Source organism: Brachypodium distachyon, chromosome 1, assembly GCF_000005505.3.
Source record: "Brachypodium distachyon strain Bd21 chromosome 1, Brachypodium_distachyon_v3.0, whole genome shotgun sequence".
Lineage (NCBI taxonomy): Eukaryota > Viridiplantae > Streptophyta > Magnoliopsida > Poales > Poaceae > Brachypodium > Brachypodium distachyon.
This window is the reverse complement of record NC_016131.3, coordinates 68644180-68668886: the sequence shown is the minus strand read 5'-3', so window position 1 is coordinate 68668886 and position 24707 is coordinate 68644180. Positions and strand designations below refer to the sequence as shown.

The 24707-nt window shown below is 40.7% G+C and overlaps 2 protein-coding genes across 3 annotated transcripts; both read right to left on the bottom strand.

Annotated features, from left to right (window-relative positions):
• Positions 1 to 322: 322 nt before the first annotated feature.
• LOC112270803 (ninja-family protein MODD-like) lies at positions 323 to 6024 on the bottom strand. Its single transcript, XM_024459052.1, has 2 exons — positions 5739 to 6024; positions 323 to 705 (listed from the first exon to the last, which is right to left on the bottom strand). The coding sequence occupies exons 1-2, from the start codon at positions 6022 to 6024 to the stop codon at positions 323 to 325; spliced, it is 669 nt and encodes a 222-aa protein (XP_024314820.1).
• A 1631-nt stretch (positions 6025 to 7655) lies between these two features.
• Positions 7656 to 23668, bottom strand: LOC106865709 (ninja-family protein MODD). 2 transcript variants are annotated; one of them, XM_024460389.1, is made up of 3 exons: positions 23591 to 23668; positions 23013 to 23284; positions 7656 to 8051 (listed from the first exon to the last, which is right to left on the bottom strand). In XM_024460389.1, the coding sequence occupies exons 2-3, from the start codon at positions 23272 to 23274 to the stop codon at positions 7816 to 7818; spliced, it is 498 nt and encodes a 165-aa protein (XP_024316157.1). In that variant the 5' UTR covers positions 23275 to 23284; positions 23591 to 23668; the 3' UTR covers positions 7656 to 7815. The 2 variants fall into 2 exon arrangements, with proteins under 2 accessions (XP_024316157.1, XP_014751822.1); XM_014896336.2 differs by lacking the exon at positions 23591 to 23668 and having other exon boundaries at positions 23013 to 23326.
• Positions 23669 to 24707: the final 1039 nt, after the last annotated feature.

Sequence of the window (24707 nt, the reverse complement as noted above, 5' to 3'; positions counted from 1 at the left end):
AGTTCGTTAGCGCGGCTTCAGAAAGAACGATCAGACGCCTGTCCAAACAGCCATTCAGAGGGCAATAAGATAGCACCAGGAACAAGTATGTAAAGGGAATAAGGAGAACAATCCACCAATGAAGAATCTATTATGAATAGGAGCTATCTCCCACCATTTCCCCAGGTCTCAGCCACAATAAACCACCACAACTCAAGTATGTAAAGCATAACCCCTCTAAACCAAAGTCTGACATAAAGGCAAACCCGATGACACACAGTTTCTCCTCTGGAGCTAAGATCAAGTCTCAAGTTCACATATTGCGAGACCCCCATGCGCAGGTCTAGACTATGTTTTTCATCACGATGTGCTGCGTTGGGTTCTGGACGTTGACAGCTCCAGCATGCTTCATAAATTCCTCCGGACTCATGAACGAACCATGGCACACGCAGACGATCACCACGGGGCCTGTCATGTAATTGTATAGGAAGCCTTCGACATTCCAGGGGAGCCCCGTGGTGGACACACCCGGCATCTCATCCTCCGTAAGCATGGTCTCCATGCTCTTGCTACTCCCTGGTATCTCTCCAGCTGCCCCTTTGGAGACACTGGACGAGTTCTTCTTCTTGATCTCCCTGAGCCTCTGCCGCATCTGGGCTGCCTTTGTCTTTCTCCACGCATTGGAAACTCGAGCAGGGAGTGAGATTGACTTCGTGAGGGTGTCCCCTGTATTCACCGCACAGTGAAAAGTATTCTTAGACCATTCTCGAACTTAATGCACGCTCACTTAAACTTAACACTTGATAAATGACAGGACGATGGGTTAGAATAAATTTGCTATAAAAAATGTGAAATTCTGTGTACTTGGTGCAATATTTAATGAAGTCTGACCGGACCAACAAGTAATTGAAATTTTAAAACAAACAGATGGGGAGATAGCCCTGAAACATTATAAAAGAACTACAACAGTGATTTACTTGTAATGGTAAATTGGTAACAAAAACTACTCTTTGTACCCGATAATTGGACATATACGAAAGGGGTGACGTAATAAAATGATGGTGCAACGATTGGTTTAATCTCATAACTTTCATTATCTTCAATAATGGAATCAAATTTAAAATAACAAAACAAATGGGCCTATGGTTTTGTACCCCCCCGACCCACGTTAAATGAGTATACCGAGCAAGAAAGTACCAATTTTTTTGAATTTAAATGCTTAACAAAGAACATAGGTCGCACGGGTTCAAGTCGTGTTTCCTCTTTCATGAGGATGTAAATTTCTAACCAAAAATATGGCATATAAGAGATTCAAACTCACGACCAAATGAAACAGGTGGTTATAGGACAGAGTAGGCTACCACTACAACAGGTTACTGTTCATGTCCATATGGCATTCAAAACATAGGTATTTGGAGGAAGAAAAAATCGAATTCAAAATTATGGTTTTGAATTTTGCCTGGTAACCATTTGGTAATTTGCGGTTACCGTGTCCCCTAGGGTAAAAAGTAAGCTCGGTAACCAAAAAAACCTTAGAGATGTTGATACATGTAGGAGATGCGCACCCATGAGTTGTGTGTGTTCCTTGTACTCTCAATTTTTTTAATAGCATGCTATGTAAAGTTCAAATTAAGAAGTTTGCTACAATAGACCCTTTTGGAAAAAGTTCACTAATCCTAAAGAAAGACAATTAGATTGGCTTGCATGGATTGTGGTTATGCAAATATTGATGACAAAGAAACAAAAGGAATAAGGATCTGGAATCAACTAGTTTATTAGTTTAAGACTACTCATAGTGAGAGTAACATAGGTGGTAACAAAGAGTGCCAACTAAGTAATTTTGGTGACGTAGCATTTATTAAGCACAGTGGTGCATGATATTTATGCATGTCTCGGGAAATCTCACCACCAAAAAGGCGGAGGATTGCCATTTGTTCCTCAAGTTTGGTCAACCAATTAAGTAGGCGATTTCACCGCTTGCCAATGGCGACCAGTGGTGACAATTGAGTTGTGTGGAAGTATGTGATAGCTACGTAGTCTCGATGCCTGACATAATCACGATTCAATGAGCTGGCACTTTTAGTGTTGCTCGGCATCTTCATCTGTCTTTAGATGCAAGAGCGGGCATCTCAAATCTTCCATGGCCCTTGGATTCATATTTTCCATCACCTACTTTATTAATTTAAGCATAGCGTGCATCTTACAAATGCATGTTTTTTGGAAACATTGCAACCGTTTCTTCACTACATCTTAACAACCAATTAACTAGGTTCTTTCATCAATTGGCCACAATGATACATACAAACAATTGGGTTGGGGAAGGCCGTACCCAGAATGACTTTCTTAGCGTGTGACCAATCCACGGGCCAATGTAGGATGACCATCCTAGTGTTGCTAGCTTGGATAACCGTGCCTAACTTTGGTTGCCGCAGCGAACACCTTGAATCAAGGCACATATTTAGGTGTGTAATTAAGCATAGTGTGCATCACATGGGTGCGTGTTTCGGAAATCTTATCAGGGGAAAGGTGGATTATATTTTGATTGCTATGTTTTGGCAACCAATTATAGGTGATTTCGTTGCTTGCCCACGATAACTAACAATGATAATTTGGTTGCGTAAGCCCATGTTGGGCAAGGTCTTCTTGTTGTGCGAGGCAATCACGGTGCCAACTGAAGAAGAACACTTCTAGTCGTGTTCCTCGGATACCTATTGCCGACTTTGGCCGCCGGATCAGATGACTCAAATCTAGCTTCCATGGGTACGGTAAGATTTGGCATCACTTAATTTGTTACTTACGACGTCATTATAATGTGCATCATATGGATCCATGTTTTGGAAATTTTGTCGTAAAGAAAGGGAATATTGTTGTTTGTTTGTATGTTTTGGCAACTAATTAATCAATTCCGTCACTTGCACGAGAAGACCAATAGTGGAAGCCCGTGTCGGTTATGGCTTTCTTAATGCCTAAGACAATCATAGTGCCAACATTTCTCGTTTTTCTCGGACAACTATGCCCAACTTTAGTTGCCCAATCGGACAGCTTAATCTGGCAAATATTCATACGTGATTTGTTCTCTATAGAAAGATTCCTGCCGAATCGGCACCAAAACGTATGTCAACTTGACACTATGATTTGGTAATCGAGCACAAGGAAACTGCAAGGTATACCGAAATAGTAACCGTAGGTCATGACGGTGTTCGCCATGTTCAAGCTCATCATAAGACTTATATTTTATCATACGATAATTGCGTTGTTTACTTTAACGTCATGCACGAGGCTGCATAATTTGATCATAAATTTCCAACAAGTTTGAGGCATATGACCCATCGTGGCACTCGAGCCGCATTGTCGTGGTGAAGTACCTCAGTCTGAAGGGCATCAAACATTTCTTGAAGTAATGTTCCAGGATCGGCTTAGGAAGATATCTATGAGTGCCTCTATGGCGACAATCGTTTGTTGCCATCAGAACTTAAGCTTTTTTTGTTTCTCGGAAAGGATGTTGAACCTCCCGACCTCCGCATCAGTGGATTCACACATCCATGTTTAAAATTTGATGCAATACAAACCAAAGCATCAACTCTGGCAATGACTCAGAGAGCCATGACAAGATATGATAATTAAACAAGTTTCTGCGACATTGCAAAGGTCCGATATGTGACAACCAAAACAAGGATCTTCATTTTGGATGCCGCGTCCAACCAATCAAGAACATTGGCACGAAGACGACACCTACAATTAGGTGATGACGCAACTTTCCTTGCTGGGTCCGACTTGTAAAGGCTAGAGCATGCATGGATGTTCACATCGCACATGAAGTGGTCTTCTTGTCACCATCTTGACCGTGGTTCTTCCGAGAGTCGTGCCACCTAGTGCATCGCACAAAACAACCATGGTGTCCCTTTGAGGAACGCCACAGCAGGACACCACCATAACTCCTCGCGAACATGCTCCAAGCCAGCCCAAGGATCATGATGGGTTGGTAGTCCGCTTGACGAGATGAGAGTGATCACGACTAACTGGTTAAGGGTACAAGGTAATTAATGCCAGGCTAGAGCCGCATCGCCACCATGAGGTTACACATGCCGGAGAGAGACATCGAGCGACCACTTCCAAGGTGGCACTTGTTTTTGTAGATATCCAAACCATATACGAAGTAAAGTTCCATTTTTGATTGAGAACCCAGAGGCAAATATGTGGGCATCTATTACTTAGGCTGAACAAAGTTTTGACATGATTAAAGGGAGGCCAGCTGAGAAGAGAACGTTCACCGAGACAAGCCAAAGTTTCATCCTCATAACCTATCGCACTCAATTCAAAGACTTCAACTTCACCACACACAACCGCCAACACAATCACTACAATGGTCACAGTAATCGGGTAAATAGCTGAGCAACGCCGGAAGGACAAGGAAGCCGCGATTTTGCCAACGATGGCCATACCATGTGTCCAGGACCCTACTTTGCTTGCCACCATTGTTGTTGCTGCAAGAGCTACAATGCCAAAGGATCGAGGGCAACTGCACCTGCACCCAGGCGAATAAGTCACCAACCACCTGTCCTTGTAGTAGGCTCCGTGATGATGCCTCTAGGGAGGACAAAAGGAGCACTCATCGATATAGGAAGACCGGAATATGAAGTGTTCTCAACACCTTGGACCTTAGGAAGAGGAAGGAAGTGCAAACCATAATGATATCCTTGAGGTAAATTTCAATGGCCGGCGCTGTTATACTATCTAGATTATGTATGAAGTAACATGCTCGTTATTGTCGTGCCAAAATAGGTGGAGGAAATAGCATGAGTTGCCTCAACCTATTTCGGCAACCGCAGTCTGCTGCCTTCACCACTGACCAAATCCAACCTGCATGCACCACTCCACCAGCTGCCACTTTCGTCATCACTCCATTCTTACAGGAAAAAAGGTAACCAACGAACACTCCTTGGTAGGGCAAGAGCGGCAGTTTGAAGATGTAAGAATTTAATGCCGAATCAGCTCAACGGGAGTGGCAATTCAAACATTTTCATCGGATAGCTGCAGAGCAGAGGCTGCTAACTCAGAGCATCTTCAGTGACATCCTCCAAAGCTACCTCAACTGTCCTATTTGGGGTATATGGACATTTTGCTCCCAAAAAATCATCTCCCAATGGCATCCCCTAATCGGACAAAATGTCATATTTGTCCGGACACATCCCCCAAACTTGCCCCAAATTTGGGAGAGGTTTGGGATGTTCGGACATTGTCCGGTGCTCACTTTTGTCCGCCCCGGTCCCACAACAAGAGATGAAAAAGGAGAAGAAAAGGTGAAAAGGAGAAGAGAAAGGATAAAGAGAAGAAAAGGCTAATTTGGGGGATGTGGTTTGGTGATAAGGGCGGACGTGGGGTGGACACATGTCCACTTCCTCCCCCAAATGACAAAAAAAGACATTTGGGACAAAATTTGGGAGATCTCACTGGAGTTCATGTCCTGGCCACACATCCTTACTTTCCTGGCCTAATAAGTAAACTTGTCCTTTCATGATAGTACTGCATTAGACCGCGGCGCAAAACGGTTGTAAATAGTGCAGCTCCATATTAAGGCAAAAAAAACATGTTTATATATAACACCTAATGAACACAATGTATGAAAATAATTGCAATTAATAATTAAACATGTTTTTATTTATTTAGAAGGAAACAAAAATTTAACATCGCCCTACATGAAAATCAAGGCAATTAAAGAAAAATGATCACAATTGCGTTGCAATAGCAGCAAGACGCACCTTCATGGGACTGGCTCCCGCTCCCCTGCAGAAGGTTCAGGTAGTCAGCCGTGCCCGCGTTGGTTGGCGCCAGCGCCAGGACGGACGCGGCCGACGACGACGACCCGAGCCTCGCGCCGCTCTTCCTCTGTAGCCCGAACCGGCCGCCGAGCGACAGGTCCAGGCTAAGGTCCATGTTCATCATCTCCTCCGCCTTGACGTTTGTGCGCGACATCTCCTCTGCGTGGCGGGTCTCGTGGTCTCCCTCGCCGTTGCCCTTCAGAAAGTCCTTCAAATCGGTCTCCATCGCAGGAAGGCTCGCCGAATTGAAGAACCTGTCATGGGACAAGCAAGGCAGTGGCACCACGGCCGGCCGGTCAGCAAACAACTCATGAAGAACTCGAACCGTAAGAGAGAACCGAACAGAACACCACGGCAAAGTAATTAGCGAGCTCGGGATCTGGGAACTGTTATCTTGGCCGTACAACCTCCTAGGATGCGAGCGAGGTTAAGAGAAGAAGACCGCCGAACAAAAAAAGATGCCAGTTTCAGGTCCTGCTCCTGCCATGGCCATCGCAGCCCGCCAGCCCGGTCCTGCCGCGGCCGCCGCCTTGTCTGCCGCGTGGCGCCGACGTTAATTAATAGCTCGCGTCCCCGCGGCCGATCGTCACCCGCCTCTCCAGCAGTCGCGCCGCCGTGCGTTCAACAGGCCGCCGCGCCGCCGCTCACCGAGAGAGGCGCGTACGGCGTACCAGACGGAGAGAGAGAGAGAGAGAGAGAGAGGAGATGGGGGCACGACTTACGAGGAGGATTGCACGGAGGAAGTCAGCCGATCGAGGAGAGAGGCGGACGCCGCTGTTGAGAGGCAGACAGGCAGTTTGATGCAGACGTACTACTATAGTTCTTGCTCTGTTCGCCGCTGGCTTTGTGCAGGAGGAGTACACTTGTCTTGCGGTCTTGCCCCACACGAGTTAGTACGGCAGAACGAAGAAGAGCAAGGGGTTCAGGTCAGCCGTTTTTCACTTTTTGGGCTGCGTGTGGGGCATCGTCGGAACCGCTGGCACGCCGACTTGCCACTGGGTGGACGCATGTCGCAGCCACCGGAGCGCGTGGCGTGGCTCCCGGGACACCTCGGCGGAGGCTGAGCTCATCAGCCGAGCGCGAGGCGAGCAGTAACGCTCGCGGGCTGCAGGAGCCTCCTGGGGCGCGTGGCCCCCGTACGCGAGGGCTTGCGTGGAGTCCTGGCCGCGCGCCGCGCGCTTTCGGTGGCCGCCATCGCTGGCCGGCTCCGTCTCTCCTGTCTTTCGTGACGCCCTTTGCGGTTCCGTTCCTTTCCTTTCGTGACGCTATTTGCGGTTCGGTTCTTCCTGGCAATTCTTCCTGAATCCGGGCTCTTTTCGGGGGGAAACCGCCGGCGAACGTAATGACGAGATAATTATGTGAATGATGTGTTTTATCTTACTCCCTCCGCCTCGAAATAAGTGACGTGGAGTACATATATCTGTTCGATGTATATCCATATCCATCTACCTATCTATCCATTTCAAAAGATGGCAATCTTTTTGTGTTTAGAACTTGCTTTGTCTACCTTTTAATAATGGTAATATCGTGTGGATTATGTGCGAGACATGTCTCTAGACTAATGCACAAAAGTATTTCGTGAGATGCCGATTTAACAGTTCAGCATGGCCAACTAAAACAAAACAAACGAAGTCCAGCCGTCCGTCCAGGTCTTCATCTTCATCTAATCGAAGCAAGTAGCTTGAGCTTCGGCCGTCTGGTTGCCACGCCGACGACGCTCCTCACATTTCAGAAAAGGGAGCTAGCTGTGACAAAAACACTGACAACTGATAGAACAATCCAACAATGATCAATACCATTATCAGTAGGAGTTATCTCCCACCATTTCCCCGGCCGGCCAGGTCTCAGGACTACAAGGCCACTACAACTCAAGTCGATCTGTAACATAACTACATAAGGCAAACCTGACGACGAGTTTCCTGATCCTCTGGAGGAGCTACGAATGAAGTTTCACATGATATAAAATATTTTGCAAGACCCGCATGCGGAGTTCCAGAACTATATGGGGCGACGGGTTTCATTTCGTCATGATGCGGTGCGTCGCGTTCTCAACGTTGACAGCGCCAGCATGCTTCAGAAATTCCTCCGGACTCAGAAACAAACCATGACACAAGCAGGCGATCACCACGTCGCCTTCCTCTTCCTTGTACCTGTACAGGAGGCCTTCGGCCGTCCTGGGGAGCCCCACCGTGCACACGCCCGGCATCTCCTCCATCAGCTCAGTCTCCAAATCGGCCAAGCTCCAGCTAGTTCCTGCTTAAACATATATAGCAATACTTGATAAATGACAGGACGATGGGTTAGACTATATTTATGCTAATTAAGTTATTCTTAGACTAAGTTTATTAATTTAAGCACGTGCATCATACGAATGCATGTTTTGAAAAGAATAAAATACACTGGCGTCACTAAATTTGACGAAAATACTCACATTGGTCACTGTATTTTAAAAAAGCGCAAATGACGGTCACTTAACTTGACGAAATGGTCAGCATACTGCCACTGCACACGTACGAAAACATATTTCAATTAATGAGATGGCACACATTGACTATGATAGTCTGGCCATGCAGGCTGCTGACGTGGCATACAAATTGGGCACATACTAGAAACATGAACGGACTTTCAGTTTTCAAGATTCTCTGTGTGAAGCCATGCATGGTAACTGAAGGGTCGTAGTGGGATAAAAGCATAAAATCACGTGACCGTACATGTTTTCGGTCCGCCCCCAACTCGTGTGCCACTTTGGTGGCCTACGTGGTTGGTCAATCGTAGTCAACAAGTTCCACATCATCACAATATGGTAACGTAAATGCAAATTGACTGTATGTGAGACATTGATCATCAAGTTCGGTGACTGTAAGTTGCACTTTACAAAATACAGTGACGTAAGCGAGTGTTTTCGTCAAATTGAGTGACCGTGATTGTATTTACTTTTTTGAGAAACATTGCCGCAGAAAATTATTTAGAGGATTACCATTTTTCACTACATCTCCACAACCAATTAGCAGACAATTTCATCACTTGGCCACAACGATAGATAATGTTAATTTAGTGTGTGAGCAATCATGATGCCCATGTATGATGACCATTCTAGTGTTGCTCAGACAACTTAGCCAAACTTCTGTTGCTGCATCGAACACCTTTAATCTAGCACGGATTCAGGTGTGTGATTAATTATAATGTGCATCACATAGGTGCATGTTTTGGCAATCTTGTAGCGGCAAGGAGGATTGTCTTTCCATTGATATGTTTTGGCAACCAATTAGTAGGTTTCACTGCTTGCCCACGGCAACTAACCATGATAATTTGGTTACGGAAGCCATGCTGGGCATGGGTTCTTGTTCTGTGAGGCAATCATGATGCCAACGTACGAAGAGCATTTCTATGGTGTTGCTCGGACAACTATTGCTGACTTTGGTTGTTGGATCAGAGTCCTCAAATCTTCCATGGCTTAATATTTGGTATCGCTTAATATGTTACTTTCAGCATAATGTGCATCATATGGATGCATCATGGTTTTGAAAATTTCGTAGCAAAGAAAGGGACGATTGTTGTTTGTTTATGATTTTTTGGTGGAACCAATTAAGCAAGCGATTTCACTGCTTGCAGAAGATGACCAATAGTGGAAATTGGGATGTGGAAGCTTGTGGTATGGCTTTCTTAATGCATAGTGAGGCAATCACGGTGCCAACATTTCTAATCTTTCGACATTAGACAATTGTGCCCAACTTTAGTTGCCGAATCGCACAACTTAATCACACATGGATTCATGTGTGTTTTGACGTGTATAGACAAATCACTGCCATATAGGGCACGAAAGTCGAAGTCAAAACTCGATACTATGCCACACATTATTAGATTGAGTAAGTGAGTACAAGGGCACTGCAAGGTACAACAAAATAAAAAATGTTGGGCATGACAATGTTCACCACGTTCATGCTCACCATAGGCCTTAGATTTTTGCTTACGATAGGCGTTGATTTGTAATGTCGAGCAAAAGCTCTGGTTGCACGGCACAATCAGAAATTGCCAACACATTCTTGGCTTGTATATGGCTCACCGTGGCGGTCAAGATGAAATGTGTTGTAGTGAAGTTACTCGATCTCAAGGGCATCATCAATTGAATTAGCATTGCAAGACCGGCTTAGGAAATATAATATATATATATATATATATATATATATATATATATATACCACAAATATGGAAATAAATAGATATTAGTTAATATTCAAATTATTTCGGCTAATATTAGGTTATATGGTAAATTATGATTATCTTTTGCAGGATCTTATAAGGCTGGTGAGGCCAACGGAACTACCGACGGTTTTCGCAGTGATGTAATAATCCTACTCAGTACTCACCGTATTTATTACTATATTGCTTCAGGAGTAGCTAAGTTTATTTCCCTAAGCGTCTTTAGTCAGGTTTATATGGGTGATTTCTTATCGTCTTCCCAGGCAGTTCCACCCGAAGGGAACACTTCTCTACGGTTACAAGGTTCTCATTTCAATGCCACACACACACGGCTTAACAGAGAACTACACGCAGAGGTTTCTCCTATAGGATCCCTAGCATAAGCACCCACCCGTATAAACATGCTAAAAAGACCGAGGGAAAAACAAAACTACTTCATTTCACAATATAGCTTACATACGGTTTTCCCTTTCGGGAACCCTCGAAGGGTTCACACAAAGATAAAGAAATTACCTTACTACCTTCCCAGTCTTATGTTACAAATGCCTTGATTACACAGGCTTTATTACAGTGGGAAGTGGTACTACTACTACTAGAAAGCAGATAGTTTTCTGGCTAACTGCCCTGAACTACTTGCTGTTCTGAAGGCTTGTGTTGTGCTCGATGGTTGTGTGTCCTCCAATGCTGCAAAGAGCCTCCTTATATAGGCACCATGGCTGGCTCAAATAGTGCTCCCATGCATTATTTACCTCACCTTTCTCCATGTCCATGATGCATCTCCTTTATAGGTCCTAGGCTTCTTTTATAGCCTTTGGATGCATGCATGCATGGTGATAAGGGGTCTTTTGGCCTGCCACTTCTCTTTGGTTGCATACGAACGTGGCTTCCTTCATCTTGGGAGTAGTCTTGTGTTTTAATGATAGTGTCTACGACACACTGCAGCCTTACTGTCTGCTTCCTTGGCTATTCTTCGTCTGCACACCATAAATCATAGGATCCCATGCATTTGTGATCTTGTATGCTGATGATGGGTCTTATATGCCTAATACATGCTAACGATGGCTCTTAAGATTTAATATTTTTCATTATTTATAATATTTTTATTATTATTATTATTATTATTATTATTTTCAGTTTTCAATCATATTCAAATCAAATGATACTCTATCAACTATTCGGGGTATAGGTGTATATGTCCTCCCCGCCCGAATAATTGATAGTAATATCAATTAAAACTCTGGTTTTTGCCCGTGGCCTGCAATATCCATGTGATCATCTTCTGAAAGATTAAAATCAAATTTTGAAAGATTTAGTTCAATTTTTAAATCATGTTCTTTTTTCATATCTTCAAATTTTTGCATGAGTTCAAGTCGTAATTCTTTGAAAATTTCTTCTTTTAACTCTTCTTTCCATATTTTTGAGGCATCTTCTAGTGCTTCGTTTATCTTCAGATCTATATATTCAGAGTCTAAAGGATCTACTCCTTTTATGAGGCAGTCTTTGTATGTTTGATATTTAGTAGATTCTTCTTCTTTTACCTTCTTTAATATTATTGTTTCTTCTTTTACATTCTTCGTATTTGATGAAGAAGAAATTTCTTCACCTTTGATCTTCTGGATATATTCTTTGGCTTTCGGTTCTATGTAATAATTTTCACCTATCATACCTCTTGCTCTACTCAATGCTTCATTGACATCAACATATTTCTTCCATGTTATGTCCTCTTTCCTTTTCCTTGCATCTAGCTTTTCTTTTATTATTTCTTCAAAAGTCATATATATTCCAGGTCTGATTCCATCAAATAGTACATATAATGGCTTATATTCTTGCACTGCAATGTTTGCTGATATTGGTAACTTCTTGTTCATCATATTGAAATATTCAGCTAGGCTATTCAGGATTGATAGCATATAGCCTTTTTCTTCTCTTTTATTATTATATTGGAACCAGAAATTATCAAGTATGCATTCTTGAATTTCATCGAGGGCAATATGTCCCTTAGGTTTAAATTTGAATGTATTCGGGGGAAATATTTTCAGAGTGTTTTCATTTCCAAAGGTGAATACTTCCACCCCATTGGGAAGCAATCCACGCTTCATTCCTGCAAGATTGATGAACGGGAGAATATGTCAGGTAAACAATTATCTTTTCCCTTAATATGCTCAAAAACAACTTTATATCCATTTCCAGTTATGATATCTTCAAATAAAACCCATCTTCTAGTAGAACTTTTCTTACTATTGATTTGATTATAATATCTACATATTGCTTCACAATCAGTGCGTACTGTAAATTCTTTAAAGCCCAAGTATAGCCTAAACGCGTTTATTGCATGGACTACCGCGAGGATTTCTCTATCAATATTATTTACTGTTTTTAATTTATAACTTCCTGAGGCATACCTACATATCTTTTCTTCTGACTTTGGAGAGTACTTATTGGGTTTTTGCTTTAATATAGCACCCCAACCTACTTTAGATGCATCGGTTTCGATTATAAAATAATAATCTTCTAATGGCAATTCTAAAGGTTTCAAATTTTTGACCTTTTCTTTTATGGCCTTGACTAACTTTATATCTTCAGAATTAAAATACCTTTGCCCATTCTTTCTTAATTTAGCATATAAAGGTCCAGCTAGTTTTGCTAGATTATCTATATAATTTCTTGCATAATTTACGATCCCTAGGAATTGTTGTAGAACCTTTTTATCATTCATAGAATCAGGAAATTGTAAAATTTTCTTTGCAATATGCTCTTGCAGATGTATTTTTCCTTCTCCTATTTCGTGCCCAAGAAAATTGATTTTCTCTTTACAAATCTCCATTTTCTTTTTAGATAATATTAGCCCATTTTGTTCTACCTTCCTAAAAAAAGACTTCAAGGTGAGCAATATGCTCCTTGTATGATTTTGAGAAAACCAATAAATCATCAACATATACTAATATAAATGCTTGATTCTCATTAAATATATTTTGCATCTTTCTCTGAAATAATGCAGGGGCATTTTTTAATCCTAAGGGCATTACCAGCCATTCATAATGACCTTGAGGGCATGTAAATGCTGTCCAAGGAATAGATTCCTCAGCCATTTTTACTTGCCAAAACCCGGCCTTTAAATCAAACTTAGAAAAATATTTGCTTCCTTGTATTCTATTAATCCATTCTTGCTTATTGGGTATATTGAATGCATCGTCTATTGTATTATCATTAAGTCTCTTGTAATTAATAACTATTCTAGATTTTCCCCTGACTTCCTCAGCGTGATTCCTAACTATAAAGACAGCTGACCTATGATGGCTTCTGCTTTCCCTGATGGCTTTTAATTTTAGTAACTCTTCAATATGCATTTTGAATTCTTCTATATCCTTGGGAGTAGCTTCTATTGGTCCTGACTTGATTATGTAATCAGGATTGATAATATTTATCTTGCAGACTATGGAGTTCTTATCCCAATGTTTCATTGGTATTTCTCCAATGATTTGTATGTCTTCTAATTTTTGCACTATTTTGTCTATATCTTTCTTGGTTTTTATATCTCTATACCAATTTGGTGAGAATGATTGTAAACCTATACATTCGGTACACGTATTTTCTATATGGTATTCTTCTATGGCATTACTAAGCTCTTCTTCTTTGCAGATTTCAAGAGAACCTTCATCGGCACTATATTTTTCATTTATATTAGATATTTCTGCATTTTGTATGGATTTTCTCTGTCTTATAATCTCAGATATATATGGAACGTTATCTTGATATGGGATGAATGTAACTCCTTCTTCATGTATAATAGTGGTTTGTAAGGATTGTTGTAAAAATCTTAAACCTAGTATCATGTCATCCTTTATTACTGACAAATCTCTAATTGTAATTTCATCTATAATATATTGTGTTCCATTTATGTAAGATTCAATATTATAGGCCAATTGATTGTGAATCTTTTGTATTCCTGACATGTCTGTAGAGACTTCAGCTTTATCATTGTCTATAGTTTTAACTATTTCAGGGCATCTCGCAAAATACTTGTCATGAATGATGTTCTTTGTGCACCCTGTGTCTAACAGTGCTAATATTTTATAGGAAATATTTGGTTTTAATACTATTTTGACTGGGATTCTTATCCCCAGAACCTCCTTAAATGGTAAACGTACTATATATTTGTTTCCAAAACTAGTAATGGCGTCCTTTAGTTGGATAAGCCTATCTCCTTTTCTTTCTTTTACTGTCACCATTTGATCATTTAATTCAGTATTTTTGACCATATTATCTTCTTGATATTGATTACCACTACTATTATTTTCTAAATTATATTTTACCTCTTCTAGATCTGCTTCTAGTTTATTTATTCTATTCTCTAAATTTTTAACTCTACTAAATAAGATTCGTTCTTCTGGTTCACAAACTATTTCTTGTCTCCAGGCTTGATTTCTAGCCTTCAAACAAGAGGCACAAGCTTGTCTTAAGCATAAACTACATGTAGACCTATTTTCTTGGCTTGGATAGTATATACAAAACGCACATTTTATATTATAATCTCCTTTACCTCTGATCCAATCGTGCTCACAATCGTCTTGATTCATCATTTCAATTCTTAAACCGGCTAAATCATCTATTAGATCTATTTCATCTTCACTTGATTCTTCTTCTAAAGTATCATTTTCTACTTCATCTGTTTCTATGATGGAGTATATCGATTAATCATCTTTTATTTCTTCATCGCATACTAGGATATTTTCATTAACACTATCTATAATTAACACTCTTTCTTGCTCTTCATATTTACTAGAATACCTTTTCTGATCTTTATTAGGACAAGTTTTACTTAGGTGATCTGGTGAATTACATATAAAACACCTACATGTTTTATCATAAGTTTTTCTAGGATCATATCTTCTTACATTTCTCTTATGTAGATAAGGAGCTCTATTGTCAGATCTTCTTAGAAAATATCTTTTCTTTGTTCTAAAGTTCCTATTATCTCTCCTCTGGGGTTTGTAATATTTTTTATTTTTATGCCTATTTTCTCCGTATGTTAATGGTATTTGAACAATATTATTGCAAAAATTGTAGTCTGCTTTTTTCATAGATCTTTGGGCTTGTATATCCATACATACCTTTCTTAGTTGCTTAAAAACAAAATTAATGGCCTGAGATATATTTGAAACCGAACCATCTGTTTGTTTCTTATATTCTTCAAATATTATAGATCCTAAAGGGTCAGGTAATTTGTTAAAATATCTTTCTACTACCCCTTTATTAAAACCTTGTTTAGCGGTGGTAGCATTATATAAATAATGCTGAGAGAATTCTTTTATACCTTTCCAACTTGTTAACGTTAATTTTTCTATTTCTCGCAACCTCTCATTCTGCAATGTGGTATCTCCTAAATCTGGATCTTCTGCTATAACTATAAGTGATATAATGTTAGCGAAGTTATGGGGATTACTTCCAGCTGCTTTTAATTCTTCATATTGACTAGGAAATGTTTCTACCCATTGTTCCCATAAAACTTTTACAGATTCCCCTAAAAAGGTTTCAAGATAGGTTATCATATCTTCCACCTTATTGCCTATGCTATGCTGATTTTGTATATATTTTTGAACTATTAAACCTTTCCATATGCTAATTATATTAGGCCAGTCTATTGGGTCATGGGCTGCTAGATTTAATATTGCACCCTCATTCTTATAATTTTGAAATTGTACTGGTTTTTCAAAATCTCTTCTTTTAGTACCCATATATCTATATTGTTCAGGGATGTATGTTGGTTGGAAATCATCTTTTTCTGGAGGCCATGTTCCGGCTGCTCTTCTTGGTCTTTCTCTCTCTCCTTCTCTTTTTACTGAAGTATCACCGTATGTCCTTCTTCTTTTGTTATTCATTTCTACTTCCATAGCTTCCATTGCATTTTTTAAATTGTGTATTCCTACATCATCTAGAGAGTTTATAAAGTCACTATTATCTTCAGATCCATCAAAAACTTCATCCTCTTTAAGCATATCTTTTATCAATTCTTCTTCTTCTTCATAACTTTCAGTTAGTAATTTATTATTTATGTCCCACTGCTCCTCTTCACCTACATCTTTATTTTTATGGCTCTGGTCTGTATTATTGGCTTTACTACTACCAACCTTATTTTCTTTTATTGTTATGTTCTCATTTAGTCTGATTGAACTACCAATGACAGGCTTTTTCTCATTTCTTAATCTTTTTAATCTTGCAATCTCTCTAATGAAAAACAATTCCTTTTCTCTTATCTTAGGCCAATCTTTTGTCATAGAATTATTATATTCCCATTCTATATGTTTCAATTTTCCTTCGTAATGAATTATTTCATTATTTAAATCTGCCTTTTCCATGTATTCAGTGACGCCACTATTTTTATTTTCATTAAACTCTGATTCAGAAGCAAAAGATTCAGTATCATCTATGGTTGCAGATTTATAATTTGTGAATCTAATGCTGCTGGTTCCTTCGCAGTTTTGGTAACTTATGTAGTTATTAGGTTGCTTTAATTCCTTCTTTTCAATTAGCTCGCTTATTTTCCATTCTTCTCCAGCTCTTTCTTCAGAACTGATTTTAAGAGGACTCATGAATTTTATGCCTTTCGATTGCATGCTTTCAATTACATCGTCTACATTTACTCTATATTTAGAGCTGCTTTTATTAGTTAGTCTTCCTATAAACTCTATACTTACTAATAGATTTGTACCTTTAAATTCTTCATAACCTTTAGTTTGGAACCCAAGACTCATCTTATCGATAAATTCCTTCACAGGCATCATTAAGTCTGGAGCTATATAGGTTATTAATCTGTTTTCATTCATATCTCCTTCCATAAAGCCTAATGAAGCTTTATCTACTGATCCCCATCTTTTGTCTAATAATGTTATTAACACCTTTGCTCCTAATTTCTTTCTTGTCATTCCTTTGACTCCTATGATATACATACCTTGATGAATATATTTATACCCACAATATTTGAGTTCAGTTTCAATATTCTTACTCACAATTCTTAATTCTACTGGATGTGTTACCACACTTAACTCCACTTCTCTGGATATTCTATATAATCCACCTCTCCCTTCAAACAAACCCATGTGGTATACCTGCTGCGGTTTTATTTTTCTCAATGTATCTTTTTGATACCTTTCCAGATCTCTTTCTAAGTCTATAACTTCTTCTAAACTATCGATATCATCAGCCTTGCTGCATGACATCCTATGCATCATTGTTAGCGGCTTTGATTCTTGTCTTATTAATTGGAGGTTTCTGTCTCTTCTAATGAAGCTTTTAGATAAGTCCATTTTTCTGAATTAATATTCCTTGGTGATGCAATTATTTCAGATGATGCTAACACAATATCTTTGTTACTTTGTTCACTATTTAGCTTATCTAAAATCTGAATTAATAACTGCAGGATTGTATTGTTTTGTCTTATTATTATTTTTGAGTCTTCCTTTGGAGAATCGTGGTCAGAAAAGCCAATCGACGGCGTTAAATATTTTTCTACTTCTTTTAAGGCTTGGCTATATTCAGTCATACAAATTACGAGAGGATCAAAGTTTTTACTTCTTGTACTAGTCTTTTAATTTCAGTTATATCTTGTCTTGTTTCAGTGCTTGGTAAAGAGTCTTTATTTTTATTTAGACAGTGCCCTATGCCTTTTCCAATGGAAAACACTTCTTCTTTAATGTAATCGTTATTCTTACAAACTATACTTTGTTTTGTTTTGGCTTCTTCTAGCTTATGCAGAACTATATCAATTTTATTATTCAAACTATAGTATTTTTCTGCAAGTTTTTGGTATTCTTTAAATATATTATCAAATTTTTTGTCTAGATTATCTTGCCTTTTTCCCCAAGATATAAAGAAATTATATACTAAATCAACAACTGTATTTAGCTGACTATGAGTAGAATGCCAAATATGCTCTTCAGATGGATTGACTCTGCACCTTATATCAATATTCTCTTTAGTATGTATAACTTTACCTGCACTAACTTCTAAGTCTAGATACTTTAATCTTTCAATGATTACAACCTTGCTCTGATACCACAAATATTGCTCAAATATCTTTCAATGATTTAAAAATTGAACTAAATCTTTCAAAATTTGATTTTAATCTTTCAGAAGATGATCACATGGATATTGCAGGCCACGGGCAAAAACCAGAGTTTTAATTGGTATTACTATCAATTATTCGGGCGGGGAGGACATATACACCTATACCCCGAATAGTTGATAGAGTATCATTTGATTTGAATATGATTGAAAACTGAAAATAATAATAATAATAATAATAATAATAATAATAAAAATATTATAAATAATGAAAAATATTAAATCTTAAGAGCCATCGTTAGCATGTATTAGGCATATAAGACCCATCATCAGCATACAAGATCACAAATGCATGGGATCCTATGATTTATGGTGTGCAGACGAAGAATAGCCAAGGAAGCAGACTTTGGTTGCATACGAACGTGGCTTTCTTCATCTTGGGAGTAGTCTTGTGTTTTAATGATAGTGTCTACGACACACTGCAGCCTTACTGTCTGCTTCCTTGGCTATTCTTCGTCTGCACACCATAAATCATAGGATCCCATGCATTTGTGATCTTGTATGCTGATGATGGGTCTTATATGCCTAATACATGCTAACGATGGCTCTTAAGATTTAATATTTTTCATTATTTATAATATTTTTTATTATTATTATTATTATTATTATTTTCAGTTTTCAATCATATTCAAATCAAATGATACTCTATCAACTATTCGGGGTATAGGTGTATATGTCCTCCCCGCCCGAATAAATATCTTTCAATGATTTAAAAATTGAACTAAATCTTTCAAAATTTGATTTTAATCTTTCAGAAGATGATCACATGGATATTGCAGGCCACGGGCAAAAACCAGAGTTTTAATTGGTATTACTATCAACTATTCGGGGTATAGGTGTATATGTCCTCCCCGCCCGAATAATTGATAGTAATATCAATTAAAACTCTGGTTTTTGCCCGTGGCCTGCAATATCCATGTGATCATCTTCTGAAAGATTAAAATCAAATTTTGAAAGATTTAGTTCAATTTTTAAATCATGTTCTTTTTTCATATCTTCAAATTTTTGCATGAGTTCAAGTCGTAATTCTTTGAAAATTTCTTCTTTTAACTCTTCTTTCCATATTTTTGAGGCATCTTCTAGTGCTTCGTTTATCTTCAGATCTATATATTCAGAGTCTTATGTTACAAATGCCTTGATTACACAGGCTTTATTACAGTGGGAAGTGGTACTACTACTACTAGAAAGCAGATAGTTTTCTGGCTAACTGCCCTGAACTACTTGCTGTTCTGAAGGCTTGTGTTGTGCTCGATGGTTGTGTGTCCTCCAATGCTGCAAAGAGCCTCCTTATATAGGCACCATGGCTGGCTCAAATAGTGCTCCCATGCATTATTTACCTCACCTTTCTCCATGTCCATGATGCATCTCCTTTATAGGTCCTAGGCTTCTTTTATAGCCTTTGGATGCATGCATGCATGGTGATAAGGGGTCTTTTGGCCTGCCACTTCTCTTTGGTTGCATACGAACGTGGCTTCCTTCATCTTGGGAGTAGTCTTGTGTTTTAATGATAGTGTCTACGACACACTGCAGCCTTACTGTCTGCTTCCTTGGCTATTCTTCGTCTGCACACCATAAATCATAGGATCCCATGCATTTGTGATCTTGTATGCTGATGATGGGTCTTATATGCCTAATACATGCTAACGATGGCTCTTAAGATTTAATATTTTTCATTATTTATAATATTTTTTTTATTATTATTATTATTATTATTTTCAGTTTTCAATCATATTCAAATCAAATGATACTCTATCAACTATTCGGGGTATATATATATATATATATGGATGTGAGTGCATATATCACGAAAGTCGTGTTGTCACCATCAGAATTTAAGTCGTTTCTTGATTCACACATCCATTGTTTATTAAAGTTGATGCAATACAGCAAGACTAAAACATCAACAATTAGAGTACATGAAATATATAGATACCAATGGAAGAGCCATGAAAAGATATATGGCAATTAAACACACTTGCTTCAACATTGCAAAGGTCCAGTAACATACATCTTAATTCTGGATGCCACATCCATCAATCCAATGAAGAATGTTGGCATGAATACGACACCTGCAATAAGGTGATGATGCAACTCTGTCGCCGCTAGGTCCGACCAGTAATGGCCATATATAGCATGGATTTTCACCTACGATATGAAGTAGTGTTCTAGTCACCATCTTCACCGGGGGTCTTCTGAGAGTTGTGCGAGTCAATACTTCGCACGAAACCATCATGGTGTCCTCCGAAGATCGCCATTGCAGGACAAGACCAGAACTCATCACGAACGTGCACCAAGTCTGCATATCATTTTTTTGTCTTTCTTCATCGAATCCGGAGTAGTGATCCCCCCTATACACTCAATCTAATGACTCACACATGCAACCACCAACACCAGTCATGACAATGGTCGCTTAAAGACCACGATGACCTTGGCAAAAAGTTGGCCAACACGGGAAGGACAAGAAAGCTCTGATTTTGCCAATGAACCTCACGGGAGTAAGTTGGAAGGAAGTCCACATGTACCATGAGCCCAAGATCCTACTTGCTTGACACCATCATTGTTGCTTCATGAGTTTCAATGCCAAAGGATTGAGTGCAACTGCACTTAGGCGAACAAGGTACCAACCACAGGTCCCTCCATCTGTAGTAGGATCCGATGATGCGTCCATGGAGGATAATACATAGAAGCACCACTATCATCAATCTAGGAAGACTGATATATGAGGTCTCCTCCCGAGCCGGATCTTAGGAAGAGCAAGGGAGTGTAACACAACAGCGAAGTCACCAAGCTAGGAAGAAGTTTCACTTGGAGACAACGCTATACTATCTAAATTTGTATGAAGCAACATTTTTTGTCATGCCAACATAGGTTGAGGCAAATTCCAAGAGTTGCCTCGGCATTTTTCCGTACCTGTAATCTAACGCCTCCATACCTATGTTGGCATGACAAAAATGTAACCATCCACATTGCCCGAGTCACGTCATGCATGCTCCTTCTAGTCACATTACCCCCTTTCTCTGTCACGTCATGCTCCTTCTAGTCACCCGCGGATGGAGTTGTCAACATAGGTCTGCAAGCACCAATTCGCCCGAGTCACTAGTCTATTCTTATGGGGAAAATGTAACCATCCACATTGCTTGTTGGGATAGTGAGGCCGATAGTTATTTCAAGTCTAAGAACTTGTTGCCAAAGGAGCTCAATGGTTGTAGCAATTTTAACCCTTGTGGTGGGATTGCAATCGAGGCTGCTAACTCACACCTTCACCAACCGGTTGCCTAAACTTGTACACCTTTCAAGATAGTACCATACCAAAATATCATGTAACACCTAGCTAGATCGATTATAAGTTAAAAACATCATGTTTGTAATACCTAACTCAAGGTGGACGCGAGCCGAGCCGGGCCGGGCTTGAACCGAGCTCGCAGCAAGCTGCTGGCCGGCAAGCCAAGACGGGCCGAGCTTTTGACGCCGTCGAGCCACCAAAAGGGAGGTCAACTCGGCTCGGAGCCTAGGTCCGGCTGGCTCGCGAGCTGGACAGCAGCGCACAGTAACGGGTGGTCAGCAGCGCCCAGCAAGCAGGCCAGCGACAGCAGCCAAGCCAAGCAGCGACCACAACATGCAGTACAACGGGAATCACCCATAGTTTTAAATAGCGCGCTATCTCGATGCTATAGCTTCGCTATAGCAGATTTTGACCACTCCCGCTAAAGCTATGCACTTTTAGCGCTAAATAGCAATTGTCGCTAATAGCTCGCTAAAATGCGCTAAAATGCTAAATTGGGCCTGAAATAGCGGTATTTCTCCCGCTAAGCCCCAAAATTTTCTGATTTGAATTTGAAAATTGCAACTAGTTATGTAAGATGCACTTATGCAATCCTTTTATTACTACAATCATCATGGTTGTTCAATAAAAGTTTGTGTCATTGAATTTCTGGTCATATTTTTGAGATGATATGTATATATGATGCCTAATTTTCATAAAAATTTTCTTATTACAAGAAAAATACTAAATGGCTTAGCGCCGCTATAACTTTCTTAGCGGCTGAAAAATGCCGCCGCTAAGAAGCATAACCCGCTATTTAAAACTATGGAATCACCCCTCAGGCCACGCACCGCCGCGGTGCCGCCGCCTTGTTGCTGTACATCCTCGCCGAGCTCTCCGTTCCCCGCTCCGGCCCTCTAAACTCCCTTTCTCTGTCACGTCATGTTCCTTCTAGTCACCCGCAGGATGTTCGCATCCCACAACGATGACACCGCCAGCCTCAACATCGGGTCGGCTGGCGGCACAAGGCCTCGCCGGTTGGTTACGGAGACGCGGCAATAAGCAACAACATCGGCGCAAGTCCTGCCGTGGGCCGGCGCACAACGACGCGTCACTCTTTGAGGCTGCAGGTGAGGAACTCAGCGACGGCAGCAAAGGACTCGAAAAGTTGGTAAGCTGAGAGAGATCGTGGTTTGCCCTACGTGGCCTCGACCGTGGGGGACAGTAAATCCGAGGGTGGGCCTGTCTGGGCCAGCAGCGTATGCTGCCCAGGCCGAAAGCTCGCAGGATGGACCCAACCGAGCAAGGTCGGCCGAATGCCCAGATGAGTCGGGCTAGACGAAACGCGAGCCGTGACGAGATCGAGATGAGCCCAAATTAATGACTCAGGAGTCAGGTGAGGTGTACCGTGTACGTAAGCAACAAATGTACTGTACCAAACTAGGGGCTCGGCCAGCATTCACCCTGACAGTGACACGTAGCCCAACACAATGTACCGTAGAAAACTGATTGCAATTAACAATTGAACATCTTTTTAATAAAAAAACGTTTCAATATCATCCAGCATATAAAAATTAGGTAAAAATTAAGGTAATTTAACGAAATTACCACAATTGCGTTGCAAGACTTACCTTGACGGGACAGGCTCCGAGTCCCCCGCACAGCGCTCAGGTAGTCAACGAGAACGGGCGGCGCCAGGGCGGACGCGGCCGACGACGACGACGAACCGGCGAGCCTCTCGCTGCTCCTCCTCTGTAGCCCGAACCGGCCGCCGAGCGACAGCTCCAGCGTAAGGTCCACCTCCATTTTCATGCCCGTCATTTCCTCTCCGCGGCGGCTCTCGTCGTCTCCCTCTCCGATTGCCCTCAAAAAGTCTCTGGAATAGGCCTCCATGGCTCGAGAACTGGTCACAGATGAAGCTCCCGTGTGAGAGAAGAACCTCTCATGGCAGGAATTAACCAGGGGCAAACAACAAACAACTACTACTACCCATGAAGCACGCAAAAACGAAAGAGAGAGAAGAACCGAACACCGGCAATGTAAAGAGAGGAGAAGAAGACAACAGAAAAAAGAACACTCCTGCCATGGCCCCGCCTGGTCGATCTGCCGGGTAGTGCGCGCCGGCCAGAGGCAACAAACCACTCGCGGGATCGTGGCGCAACAACGAGAGATAGAGAGATCGGGAGGAAAGGAGAAGGACGCGACTTACGAGGAGGATTGCTGGAGTACGGCGCAGACGCTCCGTTTCAGTTCTCTCCTCTTCTTGCTCTGTCACACTCTGTTCTGTTCGCCTCACGAGTACACTTGTCTCTTGCGCCTCGCGAGTTAAAGAGGGCTCCGCCGTTTTTTTGCGTTTTGGGAAGCGTGAGCGGGCGGACGCGCGCCGACGTTCCACAGGCTGGACACTTGTCCAGTTGTCCCGGCAACCGGAACACGTGGACACCTCGCTGAGGCGAGAGTGGTAACGCTCGAGCCTCATGTACCGGCCGCGCGGCCGCTGGCCTCCACGGCTCCCGTCTCTGCGCGCGGCCAGCTCCGTTTCTCCTCCTTTGGTGACGGCATTAGCGATCTTTGATTTGTGATTTTTTGCCCTTGACCGGAAGCTTCAGACTGAATCCTCTTCTGGGGAAAACTGCCGACGTATCCATATATGGCTGCTGTGCGTGATGTATATCTTCTTTTTTGTGGGGGAGCTAATATATATTTATTGATATCTTTCTATTTTTCGATAAAAAGTTTTTCAGTTTAGTTTAGAACTTGCTTTGTCTAATTTTTTTGGATGGTAATAGTGTTATTGGCAATGCACATCTCAATTGATGTACAAAATTATTTCATGAGGTGGGGTTTTCCAAGCGGCAAGCATAATTAATACCCAAGGATTCAGGCAAAACCTGTTTTGCCTTCAACGTAATGACGATAATAATTGCATTCATGTATGTGTCTAGTGCTCCCAAGACCCCATATATCCCCGTCATATTATAAGACAGAGTATTAGGTTCCCATATATCCCCGTCATATTATAAGACAGAGTATTAGGTTTCGTTAAGATTATAATTTGACCAAGTTTTGTATGCTAATACGTGGTTTACATGACATGAAATTGGTATCACTAGTTTCGTTGTTAAAAGTACTAACTGATAGTCGTGGTTTCGTATCTTACAAACTACTAAGTCTTGGGAGATCCCACCTCATGAAATAACTTTATACATAAATCTGAGACATGCATTGCAAGTAGTACGAGATTACAACATACTCTCTCCGATCGTAAATTATTGTCGAAATATTACATATATCTAGACACTTTTTAAGAATAGATATATCTATAT